At 37.0% G+C, this 13,443-nt stretch overlaps 1 protein-coding gene across 2 annotated transcripts in view; it reads left to right on the top strand.

The window, feature by feature from the left end:
• EOGT (EGF domain specific O-linked N-acetylglucosamine transferase) overlaps nt 1–10,334 on the top strand; it is a 41,018-nt gene extending 30,684 nt beyond the window's left edge. For both annotated transcript variants that reach the window (XM_072598720.1, XM_072598721.1), the window contains 4 exons: nt 1,193–1,254; nt 3,764–3,883; nt 5,289–5,391; nt 8,581–10,334. In XM_072598720.1, the coding sequence (XP_072454821.1) occupies nt 1,193–1,254; nt 3,764–3,883; nt 5,289–5,391; nt 8,581–8,727 (432 nt within the window). In that variant the 3' untranslated portion in view covers nt 8,728–10,334. The remainder of the gene's footprint in view (nt 1–1,192; nt 1,255–3,763; nt 3,884–5,288; nt 5,392–8,580) is intronic.
• Nucleotides 10,335–13,443: the final 3,109 nt, after the last annotated feature.

Below are 13,443 nucleotides of genomic sequence, written 5' to 3' on the forward strand. Positions count from 1 at the left end.
TCATTCCTTGTCATAATAAAAGAGAGAGAAGATTGCTGCCAACTCTGCCCTTTGCTACTTCTGTGATCTTGGGCAAGTAATCTCTTTGGGCCTCGATTTCCTAATCTATAAAATTAAAGGTTATGTGCTTTCCAGGGAAACACTTTACTTTCCAAATTAGTAAATTTCCAGTTGAATACTCTAGGACCTGGCAGTTCCTTCAAAGCTGGCATTTTTGATTGAAAGTTCAAACTTGGTTAATTCTCCTATGGAAAAGGAAACTCAGATTCTCCTACTCATCTTCAATTGTCCTTTCCACATTTTAGGGGTTAGTGGTGTGGCACTCTTTGGATCAGGAAAATTCCCGTCAAATTTTTCGGCTCTTCCTGAATTCTTTTTCTTTTATGGGTTGTTTACAGTACCTTATTGTAAAATTTGGGTTAAGTATTTGATCTTAGGCTATAGTATACAATACTCTACATATATTTTATATGTTTCTGAGTTTCTAAACTTTGTCATCTGCTAGCCTTCACATGTTGTCTGTGGCTTCTGCACAACTCCCCCCAAATTTCCATTCTTATGCTGACCCAAGATATAGTGAAACCATTATGGGGAAAATCACAAAGTAGAAGGGATAACTGTAGTCCTCATTCAGCTCTGATGGAAATGGTTTGTGAAAATCTTGGAACTGTCTAGGAAGGAATACTGTCTTGTTAGCATTTGAGGGGGAAATTATTTCTGTCCCCTTTTGTCACAGGAACAACCCTGTACTATGTTACAGAAAATTTGCTAGTTCAGGGCTTTTGTCATTCATTATTACCAAATGGGAAGTGATTTATAAGTCAAGGCTACATAATGGTGGTTTTAGCAGGATGAGACCTAGTGACCTCCTTTTGTTAATGGAGTAAACATTTCAGTCTAAAAAGCATTCAGAGGGTTTCCCCAGCAAAGAATGACCTTGGCTTGCATTTTCAGAGGACAGATTAATATTTCTAGCACCAGGGAAAGGCACAGAGCTCACTTGTCACTGTTAGGATATCAAACCTTGTAATAGTAACATCCTGAATCCCAGCCTCTTTTTTATGTTCTGATTGAAAGTTAGATGAGGAGGCTTTGTTTTCACATGTAGTTTTAGCTTTGATAACTTTTTGGGATGGTAAGAAAGGAGATGAGTGAAGGAATTTCCAATCTAAATGCTTCTCTTTCTTCCTAGCTTGTAAATGCATTGAAAACTGTATCTGCATTTGAAGTCCGAATAGTAGATTACAAATACAAGTAAGTATGGAGTTGTCCTTTATGCCTGTGCTGACTTTTGCTTTGAACCTCATTAATGGAGAGTCAGGGCTTTTTAGTCTGATGTCTTCTGTAGACAGGGAATCATTAATTTTTCAAGTGTTTATGGAAAGCAGATTTGCATTGGGATTTTAAATCCATTCTGCCCGTGTTCTTAAAGAGCCTCAGTCTTTGTCACATGGTGATGTTCACACACGTCTCAGTGAATATCACTGGGATGGGATCTGCTGTAGAGGCTAGAAATATGTGGGTATTGTTTGAACAATGACAAAAAAGAAAATATTGATCATGTGCCTAATAAGTGCCAGGCACTAGAATCTGAGAGAAATGATTATTTTTCTCTTGTATTAATAACCAATTATTGAATTAGGACCAAGGTTTTCCCCCTTTTCTACTTCCTCATTCAGAAATCAGCCCCTGTAGGTTATTCAGGCAGTTTTTGAAGTGAAGCACTGATGATGAGAGGGAAAACTCAGATCTATTCAAAAGTTAAAGAAGTTTTAGTTTAGGTGAACTGATGGATATTGGGTTTTACTCAGGTCTGGGAAAAGTGGATTCTATTGATAAGTCTCTTTGACCAAGAGTAATTGATCATGTTCCTCAGACTCTCATTAGAATAAGCTCACCTCTCATTACTTATTAACCAATCAGAGTTGATTGCCACTCTCAGGAATACTCACTTTTCAAGGGCATATAAGCATTGAGTAGGTTCCATGATGAGTCTTTCGCATCTGAGACTGTTGTTGACCCCTCTTATTAATGATATGCTAGCATGATTAATGAAATGATTCATTACCAAGGAACTATGTATCTAGAACTTTTTATATGTTACAAAACACAGATAAAGATGAAAAACAGGCCCCCTGCTCTCAAATTGCTTACATTCAACTTGGGATAAATACCATATGAACGAAGCCCTTACCCAGTATGAATGAAACATTATACATCAAAGGAAAAATGTAAAGAAATTAAAAAAAAAGCGACCCTTTCCTGAAAATTGGGAGTAGCTGGCTTGCTCTGGTCACTTGAGTTGGGGTTCCTGCTCAATCAATCGGTCAGTCAATGAACAGATGCACTTATTAAATGTCTGCCAGGTGCCAGGCTATATGCCAAGTGCTGGCAGATAAAAATACCAAGAAGGAAACAATTCCTATTTGTACGGAACTCACACCTTCTAATAGAGAGTAAACAAGTACTTATTTTAGTATATACAGCATAAATAGGAGGTGAATAAATACAAATATATGTGAAGTACACAAGGTAGCCTGGGAGATCAGGAAATGCTTCAGGCAGCAGATGGCTGCTGAGTTGCTTCTTGAAGGATGAGAGGGATCCTGTGAGATGGAGATGAGGCATTGGAGTGGCTGGTGTAAAGCACTTGATCAAGGCATTTATTAAGCACCTACTACTATGTACTTAGCAGGGAGGCCATCCAAAGACAAAAATGAAGCAATCATTGCCCTCAGGGGGGAGCTAAGTGATGCAGTGGTTAGAATGCTGGACCTGGAGGTAGGAAGCCTGGATTCAAAACTTAGCTCTGGCTGTGAGGACCTGAGCAAGTCTTGATGCCTTGGTTTTCTGGGCAACTTGCTGACTTTAGGGGGTCCTTTCCTGTAGGGGTTGGCCTGCATGGCTGCTGAGGTCCCTTTTCATTCTTAAATTCAGTGATTGTTGTGTCTCTGGATTAGCAGAGGGAGTTTCTCCACTAGGAATCTCCCATACCAGTAAAACCGTGGCTTGCATCTGAACAAAACTTGAAGGCAGCGATTATGTGCCCGGTCCCACTCCCAAGACTGTCTTTCCTAAGGCTAAAGCAGGGTGATCATTGAGATGGTGGCTGTTATAGGCCCCCTCTGAGGATGGGACAATGTGACAAATTCAAGGGAGATTTTGGTGGTGAAATTGGCAGCTCCCTGAGGGTTTTAGGTGGGGGAGAGGAAGACATCAAGGGAGATGACTACGCTTTAATTCTGTGATATGGATTTATTGTGTTTTACTGGAATTGGGGGTTTCTAAGTTTGAGTGCCTGAAAGAACAGCTATCCTGTTCATGCAATTTAGAGTTGTGAGATATTTGTTAAACACCTGCTGGGGGCAGCTGGAAGAGATAACAAAATAAATGTCATGCAGATAAAGGACTTTTTGGGTCCTTGTGCCAGAAGCAGTGAAGGACTTTAGGTGGCTGCATAACTGGCCTCAAAGCCTGGAAGACCTGTGTTCAGATCTCTTCTCTTACTCATATTAGCTGGGAGGCCTCTCTGTGCATTGATGAGGACTTTCTTCATCTGATAATTAGTCCTCTATGCCAACGAATGACATGTCCAACCCTTATCCCTTTCCTGCTTAGCACCTAGTAGGAGTCTAATCAATGCTTATTGAATGGAAGTTTACAACCTGATAGCAGATGATGCAAGCGTTTCTCATATTCCACCTGTTACTGAGTTCTTTTTTTCCTCCCTACATTTTTCTCATGATATTTCTCCTGTGTGCAGGGAGATTGGGTTTTTGGAACAACTGAGAATTACGCACAACACAGACATATTTATCGGCATGCACGGAGCTGGACTGACGCACTTGCTTTTTCTCCCAGACTGGGCTGTGGTTTTTGAACTGTGAGTTCTCCTGTAAGGACTCCTTGGTTGGGTCCTGTCTTTATTCCTTATGCTGGTACTTGAGTGTGGCTATATGTTGTCATCACATAGGGATGTATCTCCCCACTGATGAATGTCTTTTACTTTGTCAAGTAGATGAACTCAATGCTCATCCCAAGAAGAGTCCTTTTTCCAAGGTCACTCAGTAAATCCATTGTGAGGAAGATAAAGAAAGCCTTAAGGCTCTAAATAACATAATACTGTTGTCTTGTGTTACCGCCTGTCAATGTTATTCTTTTATTTTCTCCCCTTGGTTTCACAGAGACATTCTGGTGTAGTGGATAAACTGTTGAACTAGAAGATTTTCAAATCCCTCCATTAGCTGGATGATCTTAAAAGTAACTTCCCCTCTATGGGTCTCAGTTTTCTCATCTGTAAAATGAGGGATTTGGACTCCATCCCATTTCTAGGTCTGTGATCATATTAGGGATTCATTCTTGGAATAATTGTAGTCAGAAGTAGTTGAGTGACAAATTTTTTAAGGAAAAACATACCACAAGTTCACAGTGATCAGATTTCAATGCAAATTATTCTCTATGTACTTTGAATCTTATACTTGAATTGAGTTAGCTATGTGGATTGTAGCTCTAGAGCTGGAAGGGACCCCAGAGACATCTAGTCCAATTCCTTCATTTTATGAATGAGGAAACTGAGACCCAGGGAGTTTATGTCTTGTCTAAGGTCACACAGGTAGTGTCAGAGGTGAGATGTGAACCTAGAGCCTCTGCTATTTCTACTGTACCACATGCAGTAATTAGACTTTTCAACCATTTGCAGTTATTGACATCTGTGTGAAATATCTAGATAATTCAGGCAGATGATCTGGTTCACAATTATCTGGTTCCTTGCCTCTGCTCTTTATTTCTCTGCCTTGACTTGATAATAATCATAGTAATTGGTATTGATAGAGTACTTCCAGGGTTATAAAGTACTTTTACAGACATGATCTCATTTGAATGTTACAACAGCCCTGTGAAGCAGGTAGTAAAGGAATTAGCCTCAGTTTACAAATAAGGAAACTGAGGTAAGTTGACATACCTGCCAAGGGTCACAAAGCTAATCAGCATCAGAGGCAAGTCCAGTGTTCTCCCTACTGCCTTAGGCCTCATCTCTTAATAGATATGGCACTAGTATTTATTTATTTTTAAATTCATCCTTACCTTAAAGATAGACCAAACAGTCCATTTCTGGTGACTTTTTAAAAATGATTTCACCTTTTCCTTATTGCTTAGAGATGAAAATCTATTTGTACTCCTAAAGTGGTCTTTTTCAAGGAGGCTTTTTATTTTCTTAGGGATTGTTTTCAGGTTGCTGGATGATAAAGACTTTATGAGGATATTATTTGTGAAAACCTTTATGTTTCTAGGTATAACTGTGAAGATGAACACTGTTATTTAGACCTAGCCAGGCTGAGAGGGATTCACTATGTTACCTGGAAAAAAAAGAGCAAAGTCTTCCCTCAAGATAAGGTAAGTCCTGCCCAATCTTATATTTTTGTTTTTAATTGGACTAAAATTAAAATTAATTTCCTAAGTCCTTATCGTTGTTCTTCCCATTTATAAAATTAGTCTTAATGACACCATTAACTTTAAAAAAAGTGTTCATATTTTTTCTTTTTACATATCCTACATTTCTCTCAGTAGCATGTCTCCTTCTCCCTCCCAGAGATCCATTTCATATGACAAGAAATGACACCATTAAACTTAAGCATGAAACATTGTTAAATAAGAAACCAAAAAGTAAGGAACATTTACTCAATAGAAGGCACAAGTAGGAATAATGAGAATATAACAATCCACTTGTAAATCTGGATTACCACTCTTTCACAGGATCCAAAAGTTAGAGTAAGCAACAGCTTGTAGGAACTGAGGCACATGTGTAGGAGATCCCATGTTTTCCTAGGAAAACTCAAACTCTAGATTGCAGGTCTAAATCTTTGATCTCTTTAGGGGATGGACTGTATGTACCACACCCACATTTGCTGGGTGAGATAGTTCCTCTTCTGAGCCTCTCTGCTCTTTTCTTGGATGAAACCTCTGCTCTGCTCCTATTATGCCTTTAAAGCAGTATTCAGCCCGTTTAAACAGTTAGCAGCCTTACAGCTTGGGGTATCCCGATACTTTTTGAGCAAAAAGCATTCTCTTTAATCCTGAAATCTGCAATGGTATTTGTTCTCACTAGGGTCTGGGGGATTCCCACTCCTGTGCAATAGAAGGCTTGAAAAGGTAACATAGGCAAGCCTTTTGGGATTTCCTCTCTTTCAAGTTGTAGATGGAAGATGTAGAGGTCCAGCTGTTGACTCACAAAGAAGGATTATACTTTTAGCCAATCAGTTCTTTCAAACAGCAGAGTTACCATCCAGTCACATCAGGTCCCTGTATCTATCACAAAGCTACTCTCTACCCTACTCAGCTACTGTCAGACTGTTGGTTCATTTTCTTCTTCTGTAGCCTGACGTCTTGACGTCTTTCAGTATCTTCTCTGATCTTTCTGTCTTTTATGGTTGCTGATGCCTGATTGAACTTCTGATTTCTAGCCTCATTCAACTTCTAATGACTCAAATCAGGGGTCTCTTCATGAATAGGGAGTGACCCATCTCTAACTTAGCTTGAGAAATTAAAATTCTACATTTCTGTCAGAGGTGACACATAGTTATTATGTAATAGTCCCATAGTCCCAGAACAGATCTTTGATCCTTAAACATCACAGTCCCGAAAAGTCAGATTCCAAACAGCTGCTGGGAAATGGATGCATTGGAGTCATCTCTACAATCAGTCAGGTCCTGCTTTCACCCAATTTTCTCAGAACTCTGTATCTCTTCTCAGCAGCCTCCTCCCCCCACCTTTTTCTCTCCTGGGGGACTGCTTTCCTCTCTGGTTATTTCAGCATAGTCTGTGTTTCTCCACAGTTGGGTTTCTTTTTGTTTCACATGAAATATTCTTTTTTTTCACCTGCCCCTTTCAGCCAATGAAATGTCCACCTCAGAAAGGGGTAGTGCCTTGTGATTGGACTTTGCACCATAACAGAGGCTTGATAAATGCTTGCTGAGTTATATAATTATAATAATCAAACCTGGACTGGAATAAGAGATATAAGAATTCACGTCCCACCCTTTGCAGAGATAGAGGACTGTGGGTATATAGAACGTTGCATAAACTGGAAGACTTAGTTGTCATTTTGGTTAGCTTTACTGAATTGCTTCCCCCCTCCTTCTTTCTTTTTTACCTTAACTCTAATATATAATGTGAACCATGCTTTATGTGGTAAAAAATGGAACTCTAGCCAGATAAGAAGCAATATTTTAGTTAAATTTTTCCTTCAGAAGGAAATAAAATAACTTGTGAAGTGATGATTTTCTAAGTGATTTGAGCTCCTCTCTGGGTAGTGGAGAGGAAATATTTATTGGGAAATGAAGATAATAATGTAAAACAAATATCAATATTTTAAAAAAATGATTGACTGAGTATTGGGACTGGACATGTATTTTCACCCATATAGGGAACTCCTTGGTGGGGAAACTCATTAGACAAATGTAAATTGACATGTTCTCTGTAAATGGCTTATGGAATTTCCTCAGGCACTGATACTTGTACAGTTACATAGCCAGTAGATGTCAGAGGCATGATCTGAACCCAATTCTTGGCTTTGAGTTCATCCAGCTCTCTATCCATTGTACCATGCTGGAGGAATTGAGTTTTATAAACCCCTTTCCCTTCAAAATATTCAGTCAATTTTGTTCAATTTTTCAAGGGTATATTGAGCCAGTTCCAGGTGAGTTAGCCTTGGGAAGATAAAAATAACAATTAAACAGTCTCCCCTCTCAAGGACCTCAGATTCCACTTAGGGGAAGTCAATAGAATAGGAAGATAAAGACTGAGCTTATGATTTTACTGGTGCAGGGAAATCCCAGATGAGGTACTTTTCTCTACTAGTGCAGGTCAACACCTTCTCATAACAGTGATATGGCTACTGATCCATACAGAAAGAACCCTGGGGACCGCATATTGATTGAGTTTTAAAATGTTATATTATCAATGTTTTATTGTATCTTTATTTATCTTGTTAAATATTTCCCTATTACATTTTAATCTGGTTCAGGCTGCACTCCCACTGGGATCTGGCATTATGTTTGACATCTGTCTAAGAGAGTTGCCTAGAACAGAGATGCTAGAACCAGATTAAAATATAATGGGGAAGTGTTTAACAAAATAAGTAAAAATATAATACAACATAGGTAATGCTAATTTGTGGTTTTCTAGGTCAGCATGTGGACTACAGGGATCATTTTTACTTGAGTTTGCTCAAAACGTTGAAAAGTTAAGTGACTTGCTTAGGGTCACACATGATACCTGACTTTAAGGCTCTCTCTCTCTACTTATGATGCCAAGCTTCCTCTTGAACAAATACATGCATTTTTACACATACATGTACATATATATGTATGCATACACATGTACATTTATATATATATGTAAATTAAGTCAACAAATAAGTCAATAAATACTCATTGGATTGAATTTTACCTCCAAATAAGCTACTTGGAACTACAATATTGCAAATTACAGTAGACAGTGACAGAATTGCACAGTTTTCTTCCTATGTGAGAAGCAAAGACCTAAGGAACATTGGTTGTTCACAAATGTTTTCTGTTTCTGCAGGGTCACCACCCAACTTTAGGAGAGCACCCCAAATTTACAAACTATTCTTTTGATGTAGAAGAATTTATGTCTATTGTCCTTCTGGCTGCAGATCATGTATCTCAACACCCAAAGTGGCCATTTAAGAAGAAACATGATGAACTATGAAAAAGAAATGCCAATTTCTGTTTTTCCATCAATTTCACTGGAGTGGAATGGAAACCAACAGGACCTAAATACTAGAGCACTCAAGCTCACAGTTTTTTAAACCAAAAAAGTGCCATATTTTGTACCAAAATGCACATCTAGAATGTTGAAATATCTGGACTATGGTCTTTGTTGACTATTCTTTCTGATTTCTCTATTGTTGCTATTTATCAAGACCTTTGAAGACTTTTGCACTGATCATTTTAATTTTTCTATTTTGTAAATGTTTTCAGGCTCATAAGAATGGTCAGTTTTTTGCTGAGTGATAATGAAAGTTTCATGGATGTGTCACTGAGCATTCTGGCCTCAGAATCTACAAAGGTTTTGTTGTTGTTATTTTCAGCTTTATTATATGATAGTGATTGTAATTTCAGTCATCACTTCAGCTTATTTCTGACATATTTGGATTTATAAAAGCGTAAATCTAGAGCCCAAAGGAATCTTAGAGGTGATAGGATTAGAGGAGTATAAATTCTGGGTTTGGAGTCTAACTATAACTCATGAGAGCTTGGACACTTAGAGAGAAGGAAACCCATGAGAGAGGGAACCTTGGAGTTTGACTTTCATCTAACTAAGACAATTGATTGACAAGAGAATCTAACTCATTTTACAAAGAGGAAATCAAGACCCAGTAAGGTGAAGGGTCAGCAGCTAAGACAGGTCTGGGGCAGAATTTGAATCCAGATCTTAATGAATCCAAGTCCAAAACTCTATCCATCACACCTTTAACAAAGAACTTGCTCTTTTCCCCTATAAACTAACCCTGATATGATTTGGGACATGGAAAAAAAAGAATTTCAAGTATAATAAGTCAATAATTCCTTCAACCTTAGTCTGATTTTTCAGTCACCTAGTGATGCCAAGTATCCTGAGATTAAACTGCATCCTATGCAATTGTGATAGGATGTATATAACTAATTGGAATCAAATTTTAATGTGAACTATGTATTGTATGGAAAAGTATTTAATTTTCTTGGTTAAGTAGCAGTATTTTGGTTAACTTTCCTCTTTAGTGAGGGAAAAAGACCCTTTGATTTGTGAAGTGTCTCTTTTTAAAGAAAGCTTAGGTTCTGTAATTGGGGTAGATAAACTCCTACTTCACTGGGTCACCACCCCCATGGAAAGACCCAAGTTTTTTAGGTCTTCATATGTTTCTTTCTTCAACCTTATTGTCAATGTAAAGAGTATTTTTTTTCCAAATTATAAAAGGAAGGATCTAGTATATCACAAGGATACCATTATGAAAACAGGTAAGATCTTACTAAACTCTTATCTATATATGGAAAAAGTATTAGTATCAACTCTGCTATTTACACCCCTCTAGGATGCTTAATTTTTTGTTGTTAGAATTCATTCTGCTGCAAAATGAGAAGTTTACAACTGTCTAAACACTTGTAGAGTTTAATTTTTGAGACTCTTGACTACCTTTTGTTAAATGACTATAAGTGACTTCCTAGAGGGTAGGTCTATTTATTATACTACCTGTGAAAATCCAGATGAATGATGAAAGCACTGACTGATATACAGGTTGGTTTGGGCTCTAGAAAAATCCTTTTCTTAGAATCTCAGCTGATTGCAGTGGATTTTCTAATCACGGTTGTTGCTGCTTTTCTATGTGCAGAATATTGAGTAATTATTCTGGAAAACATGCTTCATTCAAAAGGGAAATAGAAAAACCAAAGTCTGACTTTGAGGCAGGATCAAGAATTTTAAATGCAGTATTTCTGTATTTGTGTTATTACCTCATTTTACAGAAGTGTCTAGGACAATATTGTTTTGTAAAATAGCACGAATTTCAGAACATTTAGCTTTTTTAGAGGAAAGCTATATTTATTATACTTTGCACATGTTGGTAAATTTTATAGAAACAGGAGAATGCATCTGATAATTGTGTGGTTAACTTATCAGGCTTTAAAAAAATAACAATGGGAGTCATCCTAGCTTTTGAAAACTTTAAAATTTGAAAGGGCAAAACTTGCTATTTTTGTCAATCCAAATTTTTAAGATTAACTTGTAAAAAGCCTGGGATGGTTTTTTTTTTTTTTGCCATTTTTTTGGGGAGGGGACATGTTTTGAAATAAATCTCTTAATATTTTATTTTGAATGTCAATTTTATTTTTTAAAATTATTTTTCTCTTTGAATATTATGAGTTTCTTTCCTTGGGAATCTTATTTAACTGGTTTATGGCACATAAACTTTGCCTTACTCAAGAGATCTTGATTTGAATGGTCAGCAAAGGAAAATACAACTTTCTTAGTGTTGTGAAGTTACAAGAATACTTGAAATCTGGGGTCATTTTCTTTTCTATTACTATTGGGAGAGACATCAGAAAGATGGAATAACCTCCTCTTTTATATGACTTCCTTTGTATTTAACTTTCTTAAGGATTGACTTCTGATTATAGTTGAGTTCGATTTTTTTTCTCATCTGTTTTCTGGAGATTAGAATAAGCTCCTGACAGTTCTGACTGGCAGTGTGACTCTGGGCAAGTCTCTTAACATTTCAGGGTCCTCAGCTTTCTAAGACTGATGCTGATTATCATGGTTAAAATTACTATACTTGAAATACACCAAGGAAATTGCAAGACTGGTCCCCTAATCTCTGAAGATATTGTCTAAGAAAGAACAAAGCTTCCAGACATATTAGAGATAGCATAGCTTGGTAGATGAGGAGCTGGTTTTAGGATTAGAAAGACTAGGGTTTAAATCTTACCTTGGACACGTAATGGCCCATGTCCTTTAACTCCTTAGTGCCCCAGGAAACTTTCTAAGCCTTTAAGTGGCCCAAGCTGCTGATCTGTCTGGGTGGAAGGACTTTCCATTTCTAAACTGGGAGTCCACTATACTGAGATGGTAACAGGGCCAGATGCCTCTCCTGCTTCCCCAAACAAAACAAAATATATATCATATAAAGATTATTATTATATTATGCCATACTATGTTATAATTATATATTATATCATATGTAATATAAAAACATGGAAAATGATAGATGATGTTTTCCTGTGATTTACTAGATAAAGATTATTCAGTGAAAAATTTTATGAGAATCAGAGGCTCATTTTAGATTGTATTCTCGCAACAATGTTTCAGAAATTCTGTAATAGTTTTCATAGTCTACTCCTCCAAAAAGGGGGAGCAGGAGTAGTAGTAGTAGTAGTAGAAGATGATTCCTGTTCTCTTCTCCCATTAGTGTAGGTATTCCCTCCATTACTATCAGTTTCCACCCATTAATACCTTCTTATCTTGTGTGATTCTTATCCATATTCTATCATGCATCTTTTAGAGAAGGTGGCTCAATGTGCTGGGAGCCTTTGTCTAGGGCTTTTGATATTCCATGGGTACCAAAGAAACTTGAGGTGAGGAGTGGGGATCTATCTATTACTCCATGCTCTTACATCCATTCCCTTTTCTGATCACACATTTCTCAAGTGTCCATGTTTTTCCCCCTCTATGAACGCTTTTATTGAAGGTAATAATACATTTTTATTAAATTTTCTTTTTTATTGTGAACTTGACAAACACCAGCCAATATGAACATCTCCACACTCAAAGAAGAGAAGAAAAAATATTAGATATAAAACTGAAACTATTATGTATACCTTCTTAAAAAAGGATTAAAATTAGATTGTCAATATCAAATATTAATGAAAATATTAAATTTAACATGGTAATACCAACATTTCTCTGCTTTTCTGTGCCTCCTAAGCTTTCTTTGGCTCTCTTCTGTGCATTTTAAAATTGTTTCATTGATTCTTTTTTCTCCTTTTTTTGACATTACTGCCATTATATTCTTTACCCCCATAAAGGTCCCTCCCTTCCAATAAGAAAAACCCTCCCTTAAAGCAAACTAGTAGAGTCGAGCAAAATTGAGTGTCTGAAAATGACAGGTCTAGTAGTGATGTTCCTGGGTCAAAGAGTATGCACAATTCAGTGACTTTTGGGATATAGTCCTGAATTGCTTTCTAGACCAATAGTACGTTAGTGTGCTTCTCCTCCCAAAGCCCTTCCAATAATTGTCAATTTTTTGTCTTTGCTAAAATGATGCATGTGAGGTGGATCCTCAAGAGTTGTCTTAGTTTGAATTTTTCTGTTTATTACTAACTTGGAACATTTTTTTTCAATAAGGTTGTTGATAGCTCACATTTCTTTCATATCCTTTAATTTTCTATTGAATAGCAGTTCTCACACATTCGTATCAATTCCCTATATGTCACAAGTTATTAAAGCCTAAAACCCCTCTAAGACTCTTGAGACATCCTGTATATTTTAGATACAAGACCTTTATCAGAAAAAAACTTGCTGCAACTATATCCTCCCCTATTCCTGCTAACTGTTTTCCTTCTGTTTCTCAAAGCAATTCTACATGACTTCAATCCTAAAAGCAATGGAGAGAATGGTAGGTATAAGTAGACTTCAGTGTATTTCCGCTAATGACCTATATGCAAGAAGTAGAGAAATGGGAAAGACATGACTCTTACAACTATCCCCAGGGGGAAGAATTCTTAACCAAATAAGGGATAGAGAAGATTATAGGAAGTAAACCCAGCAATTGTGATTATATAAAACTGAAAAGTTTTTGCACAAATAAAGCCCATGTAGTTGAAATTAGAAGGAAACAACTGGGAAAAAAATCTTTATAGGCAAATTTTTCAATTAAAGTCTTATCTCCAAAAT

The sequence above is a fragment of the Notamacropus eugenii genome, chromosome 3, assembly GCF_028372415.1.
Source record: "Notamacropus eugenii isolate mMacEug1 chromosome 3, mMacEug1.pri_v2, whole genome shotgun sequence".
NCBI classification, from domain to species: Eukaryota; Metazoa; Chordata; class Mammalia; order Diprotodontia; family Macropodidae; genus Notamacropus; species Notamacropus eugenii.